This window comes from Brachionichthys hirsutus, chromosome 19, assembly GCF_040956055.1.
Source record: "Brachionichthys hirsutus isolate HB-005 chromosome 19, CSIRO-AGI_Bhir_v1, whole genome shotgun sequence".
Lineage (NCBI taxonomy): Eukaryota > Metazoa > Chordata > Actinopteri > Lophiiformes > Brachionichthyidae > Brachionichthys > Brachionichthys hirsutus.
In genome coordinates, this window is record NC_090915.1 from 11,937,290 (window position 1) to 11,956,016 (window position 18,727).

At 46.6% G+C, this 18,727-nt stretch overlaps 2 protein-coding genes across 2 annotated transcripts; one reads left to right on the plus strand and one right to left on the minus strand.

The window, feature by feature from the left end:
• Nucleotides 1-8,369: 8,369 nt before the first annotated feature.
• On the minus strand, nt 8,370-11,498 carry fam78ab (family with sequence similarity 78 member Ab). The gene is made up of 2 exons (XM_068752977.1): nt 10,612-11,498; nt 8,370-8,895 (listed from the first exon to the last, which is right to left on the minus strand). The coding sequence occupies exons 1-2, from the start codon at nt 10,998-11,000 to the stop codon at nt 8,370-8,372; spliced, it is 915 nt and encodes a 304-aa protein (XP_068609078.1). The 5' UTR covers nt 11,001-11,498.
• An 891-nt stretch (nt 11,499-12,389) lies between these two features.
• LOC137908599 (inactive phospholipid phosphatase 7) lies at nt 12,390-15,516 on the plus strand. Its single transcript, XM_068753011.1, has 3 exons — nt 12,390-12,410; nt 12,731-13,237; nt 14,328-15,516. Exons 2-3 carry the CDS (start codon nt 12,754-12,756, stop codon nt 14,714-14,716), a joined length of 873 nt encoding a protein of 290 aa, XP_068609112.1. The 5' UTR covers nt 12,390-12,410; nt 12,731-12,753; the 3' UTR covers nt 14,717-15,516.
• Nucleotides 15,517-18,727: the final 3,211 nt, after the last annotated feature.

Genomic DNA, 18,727 nt, shown 5'->3' on the forward strand with positions numbered 1-18,727 from the left:
GGGTTAAACAACTCAAAATGGGATTGGCATTTAAAATAGTCAATGCAGCTCTGCCCTCAGTCCCCTCAATCCCTGCATACCTGACGGAACACCTCCACAGATTTAGTGACACCCACAGCCACAACACTAGAGGGAGCTCAAACAACAACCTGATTACCCCCTCCTATAGGACTAACATGGGTAAATCATCTTTCTACAATACGGCCACCCAAGGGTGGAACGGATTGACTCCCGCCCTCAAAACATGCACCTCTTTGGCCTCCTTCAAAAAGGCCCTAAAAATACACCTTTCAGGGGGACACAAACGGAGATAGCCATCACGACTCTCTCCGGGTCAAACCCCCCCTCCTTTTTTTTTGTCCACCTATGTTGCACGTATTAATTGCTTTAGTAATTTATTGTAATTTATGTAAGTTATTTATTGTCATCTCGCATCAGTGGTGTAATTTATTTTAGATTAATTGTTAGTTTGCACTGGCGGTGTAATAACATTTTATTTTTGTCTTTCTAATGTTACGTTGCATCAATTGCGTAATTTAATATTGGATTTATTTTTATTTGTATTGTTATTAGGCCCGAGCGCCTATTCTAGGCGTAAGGGGCTATTGCTTTTGCAACGCAGAAGACGACAAGTTGACGAGCGCAGCTCGTCAACTCTCGACAAAGTTGACGAGCGCAGCTCGTCAACCCTCGACAAAGTTGACGAGCGCAGCTCGTCAACCCTCGGCATCCAACACACTCACGCACACACACACCGACACTCAACAGCACACACACACACACCGACACTCAACAACACACACGCACACACACAGACATCGACAAACACAGTTGACGAGCGCAGCGAGTCAACTGTGTTTGTAACTGTCTTCCGATGGTTGACGAGCGCAGCGAGTCAACCATCGGGCGACCAACACACCCACGCCCACACCCACGACACTCAACAGCACACACACACACACCCCGACACTAAACAACACACACACACACACACACACACAAACACACAAACACGAGTTGACGAGCGAAGCTCGTCAACTCGTGTTTGTGTGCCCCCACAGACGCGTAGCCCTCGTCGAGACCATTCCGAAAATGTATTTTGTGTAGAAATCACACACTCAGAAAAAAAGTTATATTGTTTTTGCAAAAATTCTTTATTAGGCCCGAGCGCCTATACTAGGCGTAAGGGGCTATTGCTTTTGCAACGCAGAAGACGACAAGTTGACGAGCGCAGCTCGTCAACCCTCGACAAAGTTGACGAGCGCAGCTCGTCAACCCTCGGCATCCAACACACTCACGCACACACACACCGACACTCAACAGCACACACACACACACACCGACACTCAACAACACACACGCACACACACAGACATCGACAAACACAGTTGACGAGCGCAGCGAGTCAACTGTGTTTGTAACTGTCTTCCGATGGTTGACGAGCGCAGCGAGTCAACCATCGGGCGACCAACACACCCACGCCCACACCCACGACACTCAACAGCACACACACACACACCGACACTAAACAACACAAATGCACACACACAGAGATCCACAAACACGAGTTGACGAGCGCAGCGAGTCAACTCGTGTTTGTAACTGTCTTCCGATGGTTGACGAGCGCAGCGAGTCAACCATCGGGCGACCAACACACCCACGCCCACACCCACGACACTCAACAGCACACACACACACACATCGACACTAAACAACACAGACACACACACACACAAACACGAGTTGACGAGCGAAGCTCGTCAACTCGTGTTTGTGTGCCCCCACAGACGCGTAGCCCTCGTCGAGACCATTCCGAAAATGTATTTTGTGTAGAAATCGCACACTCAGAAAAAAAGTTATATTGTTTTTGCAAAAATTCTTTATTCTTCTTTATTCTTTATTTTTCTTCTTTGTTCTGCTGTTTAAACGGCAATTTGACCCCCTGAACATGCTCGAAAACTCACCAAACTTTGAACCAAGCTCAGAACCGGCGAAAAATTAATTATTTTATGTGTTTCAAAATTGGGAATGAAAAAGTGGCGCGCTAGCGCCACCTACAAAAATCACAATGCATTGTGCCTATGGGGGGTCCGACGCCAACTTTGTCGGACAGCCACGAAATTCGGTACACACATGCGTCAAGTCAGGGCAAAAAAAAAAAAAAATTATGGCCACGCCCCCAAACACACAGGAAGGCGGCCATATTGGATATAATTTTAAAAACTGCTGAGTCAGCGTTTGCACACACACACACTCCAATCCAAACCAAATTTTAAACACTTATTGACCCTTCCTACCTGGACACTTTAAAAGGGAAACTTTGACAATCAGCCTTACAGCGCCCCCTAGAGAACGATAACAAAAATTGAATGGGAATTTAAAAAATACTTTACCAGAAATGATTGAAACTTACCAGAAAAGTCCCTCACGTGGTCCCGATCAAAAAACACAATCGTAACCACGTTGTTGTTTTTACGCTGTTGCCATGGCAATGGCAACCCCTCCTATGGGGAGGGGTCCGACGCCAACTTTGTCGGACAGCCACGAAATTCGGTACAGACATGCGTCAAGTCAGGGCAAAAAAAAAAAAAATTATGGCCACGCCCCCAGACACACAGGAAGGCGGCCATATTGGATTGAAACTCCTGACGGCAGATGGCCATATAATCCAAATAACGATTTGACTAAACTGTGAGCTACTAATGCAGCTAAAATCTAAACACTTGCGAAGCACTCAGGACAAAAGCGGCGCGCGTCGGCGGGTCAGCTCAACGACCTGTCGGCCGGCGAGGGCCTACAACGCCGCTTGCGGCTTTAATTCTTCTTTATTCTTTATTCTTTATTCTTTATTCTTTATTCTGCTGTTTAAACGGCAATTTGACCCCCTGAACGTGCTCGAAAACTCACCAAACTTTGAACCAAGCTCAGAACCGGCGAAAAATTAATTATTTTATGTGTTTTAAAATTGGGCATGAAAAAGTGGCGCGCTAGCGCCACCTACAAAAATCACAATGCATTGTGCCTATGGGGGGTCCGACGCCAACTTTGTCGGACAGCCACGAAATTCGGTACACACATGCGTCAAGTTAGGGCAAAAAAAAAAAAGTATTATGGCCACGCCCCCAGACACACAGGAAGGCGGCCATATTGGATATAATTTTAAAAACTGCAGAGTCAGCGTTTGCACACACACACACTCCAATCCAAACCAAATTTTAAACACTTATTGACCCTTCCTACCTGGACACTTTAAAAGGGACACTTTGACAATCAGCCTTACAGCGCCCCCTAGAGAACAATAACAAAAATTGAATGGGAATTAAAAAAATACTTTGCCAGAAATGATTGAAACTTACCAGAAAAGTCCCTCATGTGGTCCCGATCAAAAAACACAATCGTAACCTTGTTGTTGTTTTTACGGTGTTGCCGTGGCGATGGCAACCCCTCCTATGGTGAGGGGTCCGACGCCAACTTTGTCGGACAGCCACGAAATTCGGTACAGACATGCGTCATGTCAGGGCAAAAAAAAAATGTATTATGGCCACGCCCCCAGACACACAGGAAGGCGGCCATATTGGATTGAAACTTAAAAACTCCTGATGGCAGAATGCCATATAATCCAAATACCGATTTGACTAAACTGTGAGCGACTCATGCAGCTCAAATCTAAACACTTGCGAAGCACTCAGGACAAAAGCGGCGTGCGTCGGCGGGTCAGCTCAACGGCCTGTCGGCCGGCGAGGGCCTACAACGCCTCTTGCGGCTTTAATTAGGCCCGAGCGCCTATTCTAGGCGTAAGGGGCTATTGCTTTTGCAACGCAGAAGACGACAAGTTGACGAGCGCAGCTCGTCAACCCTCGACAAAGTTGACGAGCGCAGCTCGTCAACCCTCGGCATCCAACACACTCACGCACACACACACCGACACTCAACAGCACACACACACACACACCGACACTCAACAACACACACGCACACACACAGACATCGACAAACACAGTTGACGAGCGCAGCGAGTCAAATGTGTTTGTAACTGTCTTCCGATGGTTGACGAGCGCAGCGAGTCAACCATCGGGCGACCAACACACCCACGCCCACACCCACGACACTCAACAGCACACACACACACACCCCGACACTAAACAACACAGACACGCTGACACACACACACACACACAAACACGAGTTGACGAGCGAAGCTCGTCAACTCGTGTTTGTGTGCCCCCACAGACGCGTAGCCCTCGTCGAGACCATTCCGAAAATGTATTTTGTGTAGAAATCGCACACTCAGAAAAAAAGTTATATTGTTTTTGCAAAAATTCTTTATTCTTCTTTTTCTTTTTCTTTTTCTTTGTTCTGCTGTTTAAACGGCAATTTGACCCCCTGAACATGCTCGAAAACTCACCAAACTTTGAACCAAGCTCAGAACCGGCGAAAAATTAATTATTTTATGTGTTTCAAAATTGGGAATGAAAAAGTGGCGCGCTAGCGCCACCTACAAAAATCACAATGCATTGTGCCTATGGGGGGTCCGGCGCCAACTTTGTCAGACAGCCACGAAATTTGGTACACACATGCGTCAAGTCAGGGCAAAAAAAAAAAAATATTATGGCCACGCCCCCAAACACACAGGAAGGCGGCCATATTGGATTGAATTTTAAAAACTGCTGAGTCAGCGTTTGCACACAGACACACTCCAATCCAAACCAAATTTTAAACACTTATTGACCCTTCCTACCTGGACATTTTAAAAGTGAAACTTTGACAATCAGCCTTACAGCGCCCCCTAGAGAACGATAACAAAAATTGAATGGGAATTAAAAAAATACTTTGCCAGAAATGATTGAAACTTACAAGAAAAGTCCCTCATGTGGTCCCGATCAAAAAACACAGCCGTAACCATGTTGTTGTTTTTACGGTGTTGCCGTGGCGATGGCAACCCCGCCTATGGTGAGGGGTCCGATGCCAACTTTGTCGGAAAGCCACGAAATTCGGTACAGACATGCGTCAAGTCAGGGCAAAAAAAAAAAGTATTATGGCCACGCCCCCAGACACACAGGAAGGCGGCCATATTGGATTGAAACTCCTGATGGCAGATGGCCATATAATCCAAATAACGATTTGACTAAACTGTGAGCTACCAATGCAGCTAAAATCGAAACACTTGCGAAGCACTCAGGACAAAAGCGGCGTGCGTCGGCGGGTCAGCTCAACGGCCTGTCGGCCGGCGAGGGCCTACAACGCCGCTTGCGGCTTTAATTTGTATTGTTTTTTGTGGATGATTTATGTACGAAGGACTTTCAACGGAAACAAGCCCGCAAGGGCTTTTTTGAAATGCTCCTCTTAGACAGGATGTTTGACGTTATTTGTACTGTAATACATGCTACTGTTTGACTGTACTTGTACTGTAATACATGCTACTGTGTGACTGTACTTGTACTGTAATACATGCTACTGTGTGACTGTACTTGTACTCTAACATTCTATCTAATAAATATATTCATCATCATCATCAAAGCGCGCACTCAACTCGCGCGTCATAACGCAATACGTTACAATGATGTGCATCAGCTCCTCTGACAAACACAGTAAACCCAAAATAATAGGCTACGTTAGCTCCTGCTAACTGCACTACCCTACTACCCATGAGGCTCAATATATAATAAGTATATAGTAAATATACTGTAAACCTCATCACCAGAGCTGGTGAGGTTTCTTTTTCTCAACATAAATAGCGAGGTGACCACCGCTCCTCTGACTCAGGAATTCATACCCACTTCCAGGACCAGGAACTCCACCGCAGAAGGGAAGCCGGTTCACGTTGGGGTGGGAGCCATCAGTTTTCTTTTTGGTTTCAGTGCTGATTGCTGCAGTTCACGGATTGGCTGTGGCCACCCCAGACACACATCATCATCCTGGTTTATTTGAATATGGACGAATACTAAACATAGACACATGTAGCACGGGTATCCGATGGTCGCGTATAGCGCTTATAGCTGAAGCTAATTCGCAGCACTTTTCCATAGATGGGCTTTCAACACAGACATTTATAAAAACATGTAAAGGAAGGAAAATTTAAAAAAAGCAGTCTATGCATGTTTTTTAACACAGAACTAACAAAATTAAGAGTAAAACAGGACAGAAAAGAGGCGGCTTGGTGGCGCAGTGGTAAGCGCTGTTGCCTCGCAGCGAGATGGTCGCGGGTTCGTCTCCGACTTGTGGCCATTCTGTGAGGAGTTTGCATGTTCTCCCCGTGTCTGCGTGGGTTCTCTCCGGGTTCTCCGGCTTCCTCCCACCACCAAAGACATGCTGCCTAGGCTGATTGGTGACACTAAATTGCCCGTAGGTGTGAGTGTGAGTGTGAGTGTGTGTGTGGTTGTCTGTCTCTGTGTTGCCAGCCAATCCCATTGACTGCTGGGATTGGCTCCAGCTTGGCCCGCGACCCGATAGCGGAATAAGCGGTTAGAAAATGAAATAAACAAAAAAAAGCAGGGTACAACAGCCAAGCACACTTTAGGGTTAGTCCCTACACTTTTAATCCCTGCTTCCTCTACATGCCTTGTCAGATTATTTGTCATGCTGATTCACGTCGCCTCACCTGTTTTGGAACAACCTGAGGTAGTTCAGTGTATTTTAGTCCGGGCAGTGTTTCTGAGTTTGCTACCTTAGCTTATTTCCCTGCCCGTTCAGGACAGCTCATGCTCTTAGTCTTCCCATACCCTCCTGAGTTTGTGTTTATCGTTTTGGTAGCCTATTCGTTAATTCAAATATTTCCCTGTGGCTGGAACCTTTTGTTGGACTCACTTGCCTTATTTCTGAGAGTGTGTTTCTTCTCCAGGCGTGTCTTTTGGTTTGTTGTTCCTAGTGGGCTCCAGCCGACCCTCTTTTAGTTTGCCGGGCTGTGATCTATCTTGAGTAAACGAGCAACTTTATTTCTGGTCTCTCTGCTTTTGGGATCCATTTATAGTAGTCTGTAACAAATCCTGCATACTTCAGATGCCCTCCAGCGCCAACCTACATACCCAGTACATACTGTTATCGTGTATATCCAGTGCATACTACTCATTATATACCCTCTATATACTATACTATACTAAACATGTTGTTGGAGCTCTGTTCAGCCTGACGTTTTCTGATTGGACTGCATTAACCAATGAGATGCAGCGCCTGTAGCTACAGTACCTGATCTTCTGATCTCATACACAACTAATGAGAAGATCAAATGTATGCAAAGAAACGGAGCTTCAGCCACAGTGAGTCTGGGTTTAGCAGCAGCTAGAAGAACTGATAACCACAGGGAGGAAGAAAGGGGTTTCTGCGTTTAAGGAAAGAGTCTGCATCTTAGTGAGGTTCAAGTTGTTTATCCTTTATGTGAAGTCATATTGATCAAAGTATTGATTATTCAGTGCAAACAACATGTTTATTCACTGCGGCAAGAAAGAGAAGGTAAGACAGGATGGATGAAAATCAGAAGGTTGTTTTCTGATGCTGCTTGAGCCGGCCAACTTCAGACTTGAACTGGCTTCCTGTGTGTTGTTATTGCACATTATTGTGCTAGCGCTAATGACAGGTTGGCCTTTGCTGATGTTCTGTTTAGACACCAGAGCAACATTTGTGTCGCATAATGCTGGTTGTACCCACAGGTCAATAAGACTGGGCAAACGAAGCTTGAGGCCTGGGTCTTCTTCTGTGGTATCGACCCTATCCTAAACCCAAGCACGCCAGTGCCACCAGTCTGGAAGAATCAGAGCAAAACACTTCATTGCAATTTGTTTAAGGCTCAAACGTTTGCAATGGAAAGTGATGTAAACTTAAGGCAGCATGGACTAAATGTCTTGCATGTTTTTAAAATAGTACTAAAATCCAATACGTCACCAGATGCACTCTGTCCCAGCCCATAATAAAAACTCTTTCTCTGCAATGCTGTGGACCAATGTTGATACCATGTGAACATAAGGGATCATTTAAATACTTCAATCCACCCATAGTCAAAGCCTCATCACATGGCCCACACAACCAACATATAAAATCAACATTTAAAAAAAAACTAATCCTGGTTCCTCCTCTTTGGGGACGAATTCTTTCAGCACAGTGTGTCCCGGTTTGAAGGTAGAATGGTTGCGCTTGGTTCATTCCAGTTTAAAGTGTTTGATAGGGTCATTTGCATATTTTCAATTGTTTAATGTAAAGGAAGAGCTGCTCGTTCGTGTCGCTGGTTTCACTCGCCTCGGCCTCTTTTCTCTCTTTAAGCAGAAGAGAGAAAAGAAAGGTAAAATGTAAAAGAAGTTCCAGCTGGCGGTGGGCAGAAACAGAGAATAAACAAGAGATGGTATTGTCAAGGTTTTCAAGGCCAGTCCATTCAAGAAAGGTCAGAATTTGGGTGGGATGACCATTATAGGGTCGCCGTTCTTTGGCCGCCAGATCAGCACTTGGGCATCATTGGCGTTGGGCTTAACCATGGCATTAGTGGGGATGGGTTCATTCTTGCCCAGGATGTGGGGCTGTTCTTGGACAAGGGGCTCGTTCAGGACGGCCCTGTGTCCGAGAGGCTTCTCTGGGTCCACTTGAATATGTAGCCTCATCCTCCATTGGATTGTCTGTAGGACGAGTGTCTCTGAGGAGGCCTGGTTTATGGCCACCAGCCAGGTGGTGAAGCTCTGGTCGCGCCGGATGCTGCTGAGCTGAGGCACGTTGCTGTCGCTAACTGGTACGCCCCAGGTGACGCTGGGGTAGAAGTTGTCATTCATGCTAATAGTGAATTTGCTGTCCTTCTTGGTGGGGCCTATAACAGTGCAGGTCTCTGTGGTGTTGCCGTACCATGGGTAGTTGACTCCGTCTGAGTCACTGATGGCCTGGATCGTTCTATCACGCAGGTCGGGGAGCTCCCAGCTGGACCTGGACATTCAGAAGAGGCACAAATGAAGATTCATGGATGAAACGCAGAAGTGACCGAAACAGAATAACTGCTGTCTATTTTACTCGTCTTGGGGGGCAGGTTTTTCACCGTTTGTTGGTTCTGAGAAAATGAAACTAGCTCAAACAATAACAGCGCGACCATTTTAAAAATGACTGTGAAAGGTGTGCATTTTCAAATAGCTCCTGCATGAGTGGAACAGCCCCACCAGGAATTTGTCTGTAAACAACGGCTGAACGAGTTAAGAGAGAGTCCGTCGGTGCATTGACTTCCTGTCTGCAGCAGGACAGACTGGATGGATTCACCCTGGGGTGAGATGAGCATGTTGGGCATCATAACAGCCTGTTGTGTGTGCGCATATAGATAGATTTTTATTCTTAAACTCAATCTTCTCAGGTTGTTTCGACTGAGTTTGTTTAACAGGCAAACTGAGTCTTGCACAGTGATCGATTTTATGATAACATGAAGAGCAGGATGTCATTGCAGCAGGAGATGAAAGCTGGGGGGCTGGTCTGCAAGCAGGGACACTGTGGAGGAGTCTCAACACCGATAAGCTTTCATGAGTGGAGAAAATGTGCAGAAACACAACTTCCTGTTTGTGACACCACATGTTTGCGATATGTAGTGCAAGGCTCACCGAAGTTTAGCACTTTTACATTTTTAGGACAACACAAGAAGCCTCATACAATTACAAAACATGCTATGTATATTGGCACACCCGTGTGTCATAGCTGTTTAAAAAAACACAAATACTGCTCAATTCAGACATGAGACGGGAGGAAAGGTGTAGATTGTCTCCACAATCTAAAGCACATCATGGAAAGCCACAGAAAAACGGTCCTCTGTGGTTCTGACCAATCACAAGCCATCATCAACGGAACTGTTAGCACGAAAATGTCGGTGGTGATGTCACTTCCTGCATCCCAGGAGACACTTTTAAAATGGAACATCACAATCAGTTCTTCAGTTCTATGACTTTAACATGATGAATGAAATGTTCTGTGCTCTGCTCTGCTGCAGAGGCGGGGGTGTATTCCAACACCCCTATATATAGTGCTACGTGTGTGTGTGTGTGTGTGTGTGTGTGTGGCTTGTGATCTTTGTGTTGTCTGCTTTCATCTGCGTGCTGGTGTTATTTCAGATCACATCTTTTATTTATTAGAATGTTTGAAAACTCTGACCCATTTCACCTGATAGTAGCCTCACATCTGCAGCACCTTTTTAACTTTAATCACACACACACACACACACACACACACACACACACACACACACGGGGGTGGGAGTGTCTGGGAGGGGACTGGGAGGGGGGTTAAAGGGACAGAAGTGAGTTTTAGCTGCTGGACCTAAAAGTAAAGACTTTTATGCTGACGTCTGTTGTGACGTCATTCAGGTTCAGCCACACTGAAAAGACTTTCTCTCTTTTTATTATTGTCTATTTTGGGTGAACGTTTTTTTTAAATGAGATTCAGTTTCAGAATTACATACTGTATATAAAAAGGTATTTATCCATTGTTCCTGTGAACAAGACCAATAATCATCCCATTAATGCACTTGTTGATTGACAATGTGATTTAATAATCATTTTTCATATATTAATAGCAAAACGGAATCATACTTTATTTCATTGATCAGTATAGATGGTGATATTCCTCATTCGAGCTCCGCGCGTAATAATGTCTGATGAAGATACTCACATTCCTTTGTTTCCATATGTGTTGTAGAACTCCATGTGGTTACAAGCTTGAATCCAACCGATGGTCCACATCTCTCTACCGGCTACTGGCGGCACCAAGACACGCGCACAAGCTCGGAAGTGCGGCGTCCGGTAGCGCAGAACGACACTGGATGACTCGTCGATGCTGGTGGGGTTCGGCTCGATGGAACTGTTCACCTCCAGGACGATGATACTGTCTCGGAAACTCTTGGGTTTACACCTGATACTGTGGACGCAGCCCATTGCGTTAAAGAGCAACACAATCCACGACGACGTCCAGACGTCTGGAGCAGAGGACAGACGCATGCAAAAAGCAAGAGCGATCACCACCGTTTGGGCCACATCATGTTCTCCACAAAAAGATTTCATCAAAGTAAAAATAGTTTATTTATAGAACTGCTTCGTGAAAAATCATTCTCTGACCCGAAACTAATTTCAGAGAAGAAGAAGCGAAATCATTTCTTCTTGCGTTTCTGTGCTTAGAGGCAAATTCACCACACAAGCGCAACTTCTTTATCCGTGCACTGAGTCAGTCCCCGAGATATGTCATCAAATATTTTCTGACAACGTGCATCCACTGGAAAGGCGTGCGTAAAAGGTTCAAATTCATGATGAGCTACTGAATAAGAACTAACGGTCCAGTTCGGCGTCATATTCTCTTTGTGGTTGTTCATGTGACGATCAGACAATCCCTGGAAGTTGTTCACAAAGATCTGCGTCAAACTGGTGGCCAGAATCCGAATGTATAAAAATAATCCCGATATTAAAATGCAGGCAGCTCGCACTGTGCCCAGTTAATCCGCAATAACCTCATTTATAGGTGCCTGAGACTGCGCGTTTCTACACATGTGCGGGAGCGCGCGTGGAGAGGAGTTGCATGAACCATATTTTTAGCCGACAAAAACAGCATGAAAAACGAGATCTACCTCTAAAACAATCCACTGGAAAGTCTCGAGTGTCTTCAGCCGGACGGAATCCAGGGACATTCGGTGGACAGCGGCTCAGGTCCTCGCTTTTCCGTTATTAGTCGCGCGGAGACGCAGCGTCTCCACACTGGCTGAGTTCAGCTGGAAGCGACGCGCCGCGCCGCGCCGCCGGGTCAACTTCAGCACCCATTTGACCGGATCCATCGTTTCGATAGAAAAACGGAGTGCGCGCGCCAGATGTTACACGGTTCCGCCGAGCCAATGCTTGGAGTCCCGTGTGTAATTCGTGCGCGACCTGTCATGCGTGCTCGTCCCATCGCAGCCACGGCAGGTTCACCCCGCTGCGCGCGCACTGGTCTGCATGCAAGCAGCTTTATATGTCTCTGGGATACGGCACTTCCGCTCCAGGCTGCAGGCATGCTGGGAAATGTAGGCAGAGCGACTTGGTTGGACTGAGCTGCTAGAAAATATGTGAAAGACAACCTGGAATTATGTTGAAATTAATCAACATAGAATGACGTCATGTTCTGGACGAGTCATCAAAAGTAGGAAAAAATAAAAAACCGTATGTGCAGTGATCAATCATGAAACGTTCTTCACTACCCCCCCCCCCCCCCGGCTGCGGTCTGTTTAAGCACCATGGAGAACTCCGCTACCGAACAATGCGCAAACCGGATGTTGAATCGAGTCTGTGCGTAAAGCCCGTCAAATCCGGAAGCTCCAGACGCTAACCCTCCTGGACTGCGTGGTGGTCAGCCTTTGTTTACGTTGTTGGCTGGACCTGGACTATTTTGCTGTAAACTACTGCCCCCCCCCCCCCGCCCCCACCTCGGTGACCGGAGGCGTTTCGAAGGTGAGACGGTGCGTCATCCTCCGGCTGGTAAGGGGACAGCAGCGGCTCTTTTCTTCCACGCTCCACGCAGCGTGTTGCCCATGGAGTCATTTGATCTCCCTGCTCAAAATCTCGTTCCGGTTGATTGGCCGAGACAAGTGCCAGTCGTCGCGCACGCTCCCGTCCCGCCCGGGCGCTGCTGCAGCATGGCCATCGCACATTCCAGCGGGTCTAAATATATCTATTAAGGCCACAGAGGGGGGGAGGACCGGTGCTCGGCCTTATCCTGGGACACTTGAATTATCTTGTGGAGATTGACGATCGTTTTTTTGCGCCCACAGAGGAGAACTTTCCCTGTTCGGACATGCCGTCGAGTCAAAATGCAAGATCCAGGGCCCGGGAGAGAACCAGCGTCCTGAGCAGACCTGAGTTCATGTCTCTGAACCAGTCCCTCCGCAGCACCAGCGGGAGCGGCCCCCCCGAGAGCCGAGGCAGTGCGAGGCGAGCCGGGCAGACAAAGCACCAAACAAGCCAGCCGAGCGAAGAAGCCCCCGACAGCGGCAGCAAGGACCGGAGAGAGTCCGCTAAGATGCCGGAGGAGGACTGCATGCAGCTCAACCCCTCCTTCAAGGGAATCGCCATCAACTCCCTACTCGCCATTGACATCTGTCTATCCAAGCGCATGGGGGTGTGCAGCTACACATCGTCCTCTTGGGGGGGGTGCCGCTCCATAGTCTCTCTGTTAGCCCTGACAGGACACGGCATCACGTGGATCATCGGTACCATCGTGTGTCTCACGAGGAGCAACACTCTGGCTGGGCAGGAGGTCCTGGTCAACCTGCTGCTCGGTAAATGTCACACCACACTCGGCACCGGCACCGCGGCGGGGGGCCAGGGGGCCGGCCGGCTCTCAGTTGGAATGTTCTCCACACCAGTCAGGAGTCATGCTTCAACTGTTGAGTTTAAACACAGAGATTGTAGAAGTGTGGTTAACGCCTATGTTATAAAAGTGGTTAAACGTTCAAACATCTTGACCCTTAACCCTAACCCTAACCCTAACCCTAACCCATATTAGGAAAAACTCTCGTTCCCCATGTTTCTCCACTATTCTGGTGATTTTGGGTCCTTATCAACCAAACACAGGTAAATAAACCATCCAGTCAGTCCTTGGTAGTTTGATAGGTCTGTAATCACCCCCTGAAACACGTCTGGAAGAAATCTCTCCCCTTCTGACGTCAGGAGGGGCGAATGTGCACATGCGTACGTGCGTCCCTCTGTCTGCGTTCTACCCGTCCACGCTCTACGGCATTTTCCCTGCATAAAGTTAATTTTTGGTGGAAATATTCCGGTGAAAATGGGCAAAAATATTTTAGTTAGTGGTAAACACTTTGAACGAGACGCTTTATGGAGACAGACAAACAGAGATACACAGAGACAGACAGAGACAGACAGACAGACAGACAGAGATACACAGAGACAGACAGACAGACAGACAGAGATACACAGAGACAGACAGAGACAGACAGAGACAGACAGACAGACAGACAGAGAGAGACAGACAGACAGAGACAGACAGAGATGGAGACAGAGGTCTCCGTTCCTGCCCTCCTGTTAGGCTGCCCCCCCCACCCGCGACCCGACCCTGGAAAGCGGTTTGAAGATGGATGGATGGAGGATTCAAAGTATTTTTATTCCGTCCTGAGTCTATTTGCGGATCATCGCGCCATGAGTGTGTGTGTGTGTGTGTGTGTGAGCGCTCTCCGTCTGTCTCCTGCATGAGTCGAAGAAGAAGAGCCGATCAAATGAATTTATCTGGGATTCCCCCCCCCCCCCCCTCCCCCCTCTGACAGGACAGGAGCCAGAAGGAGGGCAGCATTAGCGCTGAGCTGCTGTCTGTCTGTCTGTCTGCTTCCTAACGGGACTCTTCTTCATCTGCAGCCCTCCTCCTGGACATCATGACGGTCGCTGGGGTCCAGAGGCTGGTGAAGCGCAGAGGCCCCTGGGAGATGACTCCAGGCCTCCTGGACTGCATCGCCATGGACGTTTACTCCTTCCCTGCTGCTCACGCCAGCCGAGCCGCCATGGTGTCCAAGTTCCTTCTGTCCCACCTGGTCCTGGCCGTGCCGCTTCGCATCCTGCTGGTGCTGTGGGCCTTCCTGGTGGGACTATCACGGGTGCTGTTGGGGAAGCACCACCTAACTGATATGGTGTGTGGCTTTGCACTTGGCATGCTCCACTTTAGCTTGATGGAGACAGTGTGGCTCTCTTCAAGCACCTGTCAGACCCTTATCTCCATCAGCACACTCAGCTGGAGCCCCTCCTTCTGAGCTTCTGATCTGCAGCCATGTTAGCACATGCAGCACATGTCACAACTAACCTTGCAACATCAGGGCGTTGTGAAGTTCTTGTCTCAGGGTTTAACAGAGAAGCGTTGATATGTGGATCGCTTGGTTGGCTTGCATGCAGATCGAGGGTCACGAGACCTGCAGGTCAAGTTCATGCTTCACAAATCCTGGTGTCTATCTAACACCTCTGCTGCTTCCTAATTCAGTTCTGTGCTGCAGTAAGGTAAATTTAAAGTTCCTGCTAAGCGACAGCAGAGTTAGATGTTGGAGTAAATGAGGCCTGAACTTTGTTATCTCAGCGTCTTAACTTGATGTGCCTGTTTCTATCCACCATCTTACTTTACCTCTTTTTGTTTCCTCTTCCTCTATGGTCAATTTCATTTTAACCGCTTGTAATTTTACAGGATGGTGAAATACTTTGGGTTTTATGATGGCTGTTCCTCTAAAATATATAAAGTGACTTGTTTGGATATTCCACATTGTTGCTTCTTGGCATTTACTGTCTTTTTCAAGCATGACATTCATTTAGAATTTTGACTTCCCCTCAATATACAATTATTATTATTAATTCACCAGTTGAAATTACAGACGGTTTGTCAGTAAGATCCATTGCCCATAAAACAGCTGAAGCTGAATTTTGTGTGTGTGTGTGTGTTGTGAGAGCCTCTGAATGAAACCAGCAGCTTTCTTGCAGCTTGTCGGTTGGTTTGGTGTGTAGACACTTTTGTGTACATTAGTTAGCTTTCTGTGCAGGAATATAGATATTTTGTTTTTACTGTTTTTCCACCTCTAATAAATGAGAATGTGGAAATATCTCTTTATTTGTGTGGCTGAACATAAAATGACAGGAAGAACAGTTTAACAAAAATGTATACTCTCCTTCAGGCTGAACACGAAAGCAACTCCTACTGCTGCTACTACTATACTTTCGGCTTGTCCCGTGAGGGGTCCCCACAGCAAATCAATGTTCTCCACATCACCCTGTATTTACATTGATTTGCATAATTTTTGGTGGCTAATTTTTACGCCGGAAGCCATTCCTGACGCAACTCTCTGCATTTATCCGGGCTTGAGACCCACACAAGGGAGAAACTGGCAATGCTACGTTAGCTCCTGCTAACCACACTACCATGAGGATGCATTGGTGAACACGAAACCAAACTCTTCAAATACATCTTTAAAGGTTTGGAATGTAGGATGTTCCAAGCATGATGAGGAATACTGCTAATAATCCTACAACAGACTGAACTTCCTATTCATGGGCTGTCATCCCATGACAATCTGCACTGATCGACGCATCCCAGGGGATCAATAGAGAATAAAGAGGTGGGTTGTGATGCTGTTTCTAGCTAGTCGGGGAAAGACCCACTGACATCCATCTGATGTCTGAATGTTCACACTTGTAAAACACTTCAGGATTGTTTAACATGAATGACTGTATCTAAACTATCCTGATGACAAACTCATGAGGAATGTGAAGACATATTGATCGGAATCAACACGGCGATAAGAAGGTTGATTCATACAGTAAGCAAAGATTCACATGACAGGAAGCTAAAGTGGTTTCTCAACAGCAGGTCATGTTTCATTCCTACTCTGCAGTTGCCTGTAAATTAGATTGTTATCGCTTCAGACTGTATTGTGTGCTCGACTGGAGGTGGAGTAACAGTATTTCTGCCTGAGGCTGGTTTCCTGTCACGTTGTTTTTACTGCAGAAATGCAGTGACAGTAAACGACATCAGCACAGCGGTGTGTGCTCAGTGGGATTAGAAACGGGAACAGAGACTAACTTCCCCTCTGACTGTCTTAAAAGACGGTCAGACGGTTCGGAGTGCAACAATAGTCATTAAACGAACAAAATGCCATAATGTCTTCAATAAAAATGAAGAAGCTTGGTTTTGACTGAGTGAACTGCAGATACAGAAACAAATTGTAAAGAGTAGAGTAGTTGTCAACCTTCCGTGATCACGGTGTCTTTGTCGAATCATTTGGTTGTCTCCTGTTTGTTCTGTTATTGTTCCACTTCGTGGACGTAACACTAGAGAAGGAGGCTTTAATAAAACGCTACAGGCTAAATGTTTTGAAATCTGTGATAAATATGTTCTACTGCTCTGACAAACTGAATATTATGTTTGTGACTGGTATCACATGACTGTCAAATTCCATGAACATCGGTCAATAATCAACCGAGATATTGAGGAACAAATTTTGAAGTTCCGTAGACTGCAATGTTAACATTTTTAACAATGTTTGACATTTTTATTTTAGAACATTCAATATTCATTGGGATGACACAGTGGACTAGTATTTAAGAGCACACTCTTAAGAGGACTGGAAGTAATTGAAAGTTTTAAAGTTTGTGAGTCACACCTGCTCTAGGTCTAGAAACACGGAACTCATTGATGCACAATTTCTCACAGGACAATTCTGACTGATCTTTTCCAGTTTAAATCTGCACAATGTAGAGATGATACTTGCATTCAAGAAAACAGTTGAGCAGTGAGACGAGAGCTCCCTCTACAGTAGCCTTCTTCCCTATTGTAGAAGCCAAATGCAACCGATGGAGTGCGTTTCCTATTTTATGCACTGTGTGGCACTGCGGCCATGTGGGGTATATAAAGCAGGGCCAATCAGGCGGTACACAGGTGTTGACCCGGAAGGGCATATAGGTTTTGACCGCTGTGGCGGGATTGTTTTGCCCAGATGCGCGTGTTTTATTGATTATACTTTTGTTGTGTTTTGTAATAAGTGAGGATCATTTTACCTTTCTTAAACCGCTTCTGGACTCTCCCTGTTTGGACACGGAGAGACGAAACACGACTTAGCCGCTGGAGCGCGTCTGACCGAGCACTGCCGGCAACACCACAATAGCCCAGCATTGGGCTGGCTATTATACCTATGTTTCAAAACACTGTGAGTCAAATACATTTTGTAAATATAGTAGATTTCTCATCCTGAAATTAAACTAAAAATAAATTTGAAGACCCACTATTGCATCCACTGTGTCCAGGGCTCATTGCAGTATGTTTACATTGACATTAAGCTTATGTGGTTTGCTATGAACAGTAATGCAGTCTCATAGCTAGCACGGGTCAGTTAGCAGAAACTAGCGTCTCCTTTGAGTCGGCCCCAAGCCCGGATAAATGCAGAGGGTTGCAGGAGGAATGGCATCCGGCATACCGGATTGGTCGAGGTCCGGGTTAACAACGACCGCCAGCAGCATTGTTAACCCATTGGACGCTGCTGGAAACTGGATTACTGTGGGTCGAAGACAGCGATGAAGAAGAGGAGGAAGACGAGTGCATCAGCAGCGAGTGTCTTTTCCTCAGGGACACTGTCTCTAAGTCGTCCATCATGGTTGTCCTCACCACTGTCTTGTAGACCTGTCCCTTCGTCCTATCACAGAGCACACCTGATACTTTCCTCCAACCGTTCCAGCCTGCCTGCACACGGTTCTTCACCTCCTTTCCAGATTCTCTCCATCACTCTGCTCTGTTGACCCGAGGTACCTGAAGTCCTCTCCCTTCTTTATGTCTAGTCCTTGTAACCTCACTGTCCCCCCTGGGACCTTCTCCTTTACACACATGTACTCTGTTTTACTCCTGCTCACCTTCAGGCCTCTCTTTTCGAGAGCAGACCTCCACTTCTCTAAATTCTCCTCTCCCTGCTCTCACTGCAGATCACAATGTCATCTTGTATGTTTTTTTCTTTTATTTTGTCATTACTGTTACATGTAGCACAACTTCACCGAGAAAAATTCCTAGTCTGTGAACCCTCACTGACAATGGCAATAAACACCTTCTGATTCTGATCTGCAAACATCATATTCCAAGGAGCTTCCAGTCTCACCTCATCTGTTCATCTATCCATCACCATGGCAAACCAAAAGGGGCTCAGAGCTGATCCCTGGTGCACTCCCAGTTCCACACTAAACTCCCCTGTCATTCCCTTGTAGCGATCTGGGACGCTTTATGCCGGCCCTGCTGTGCTGCT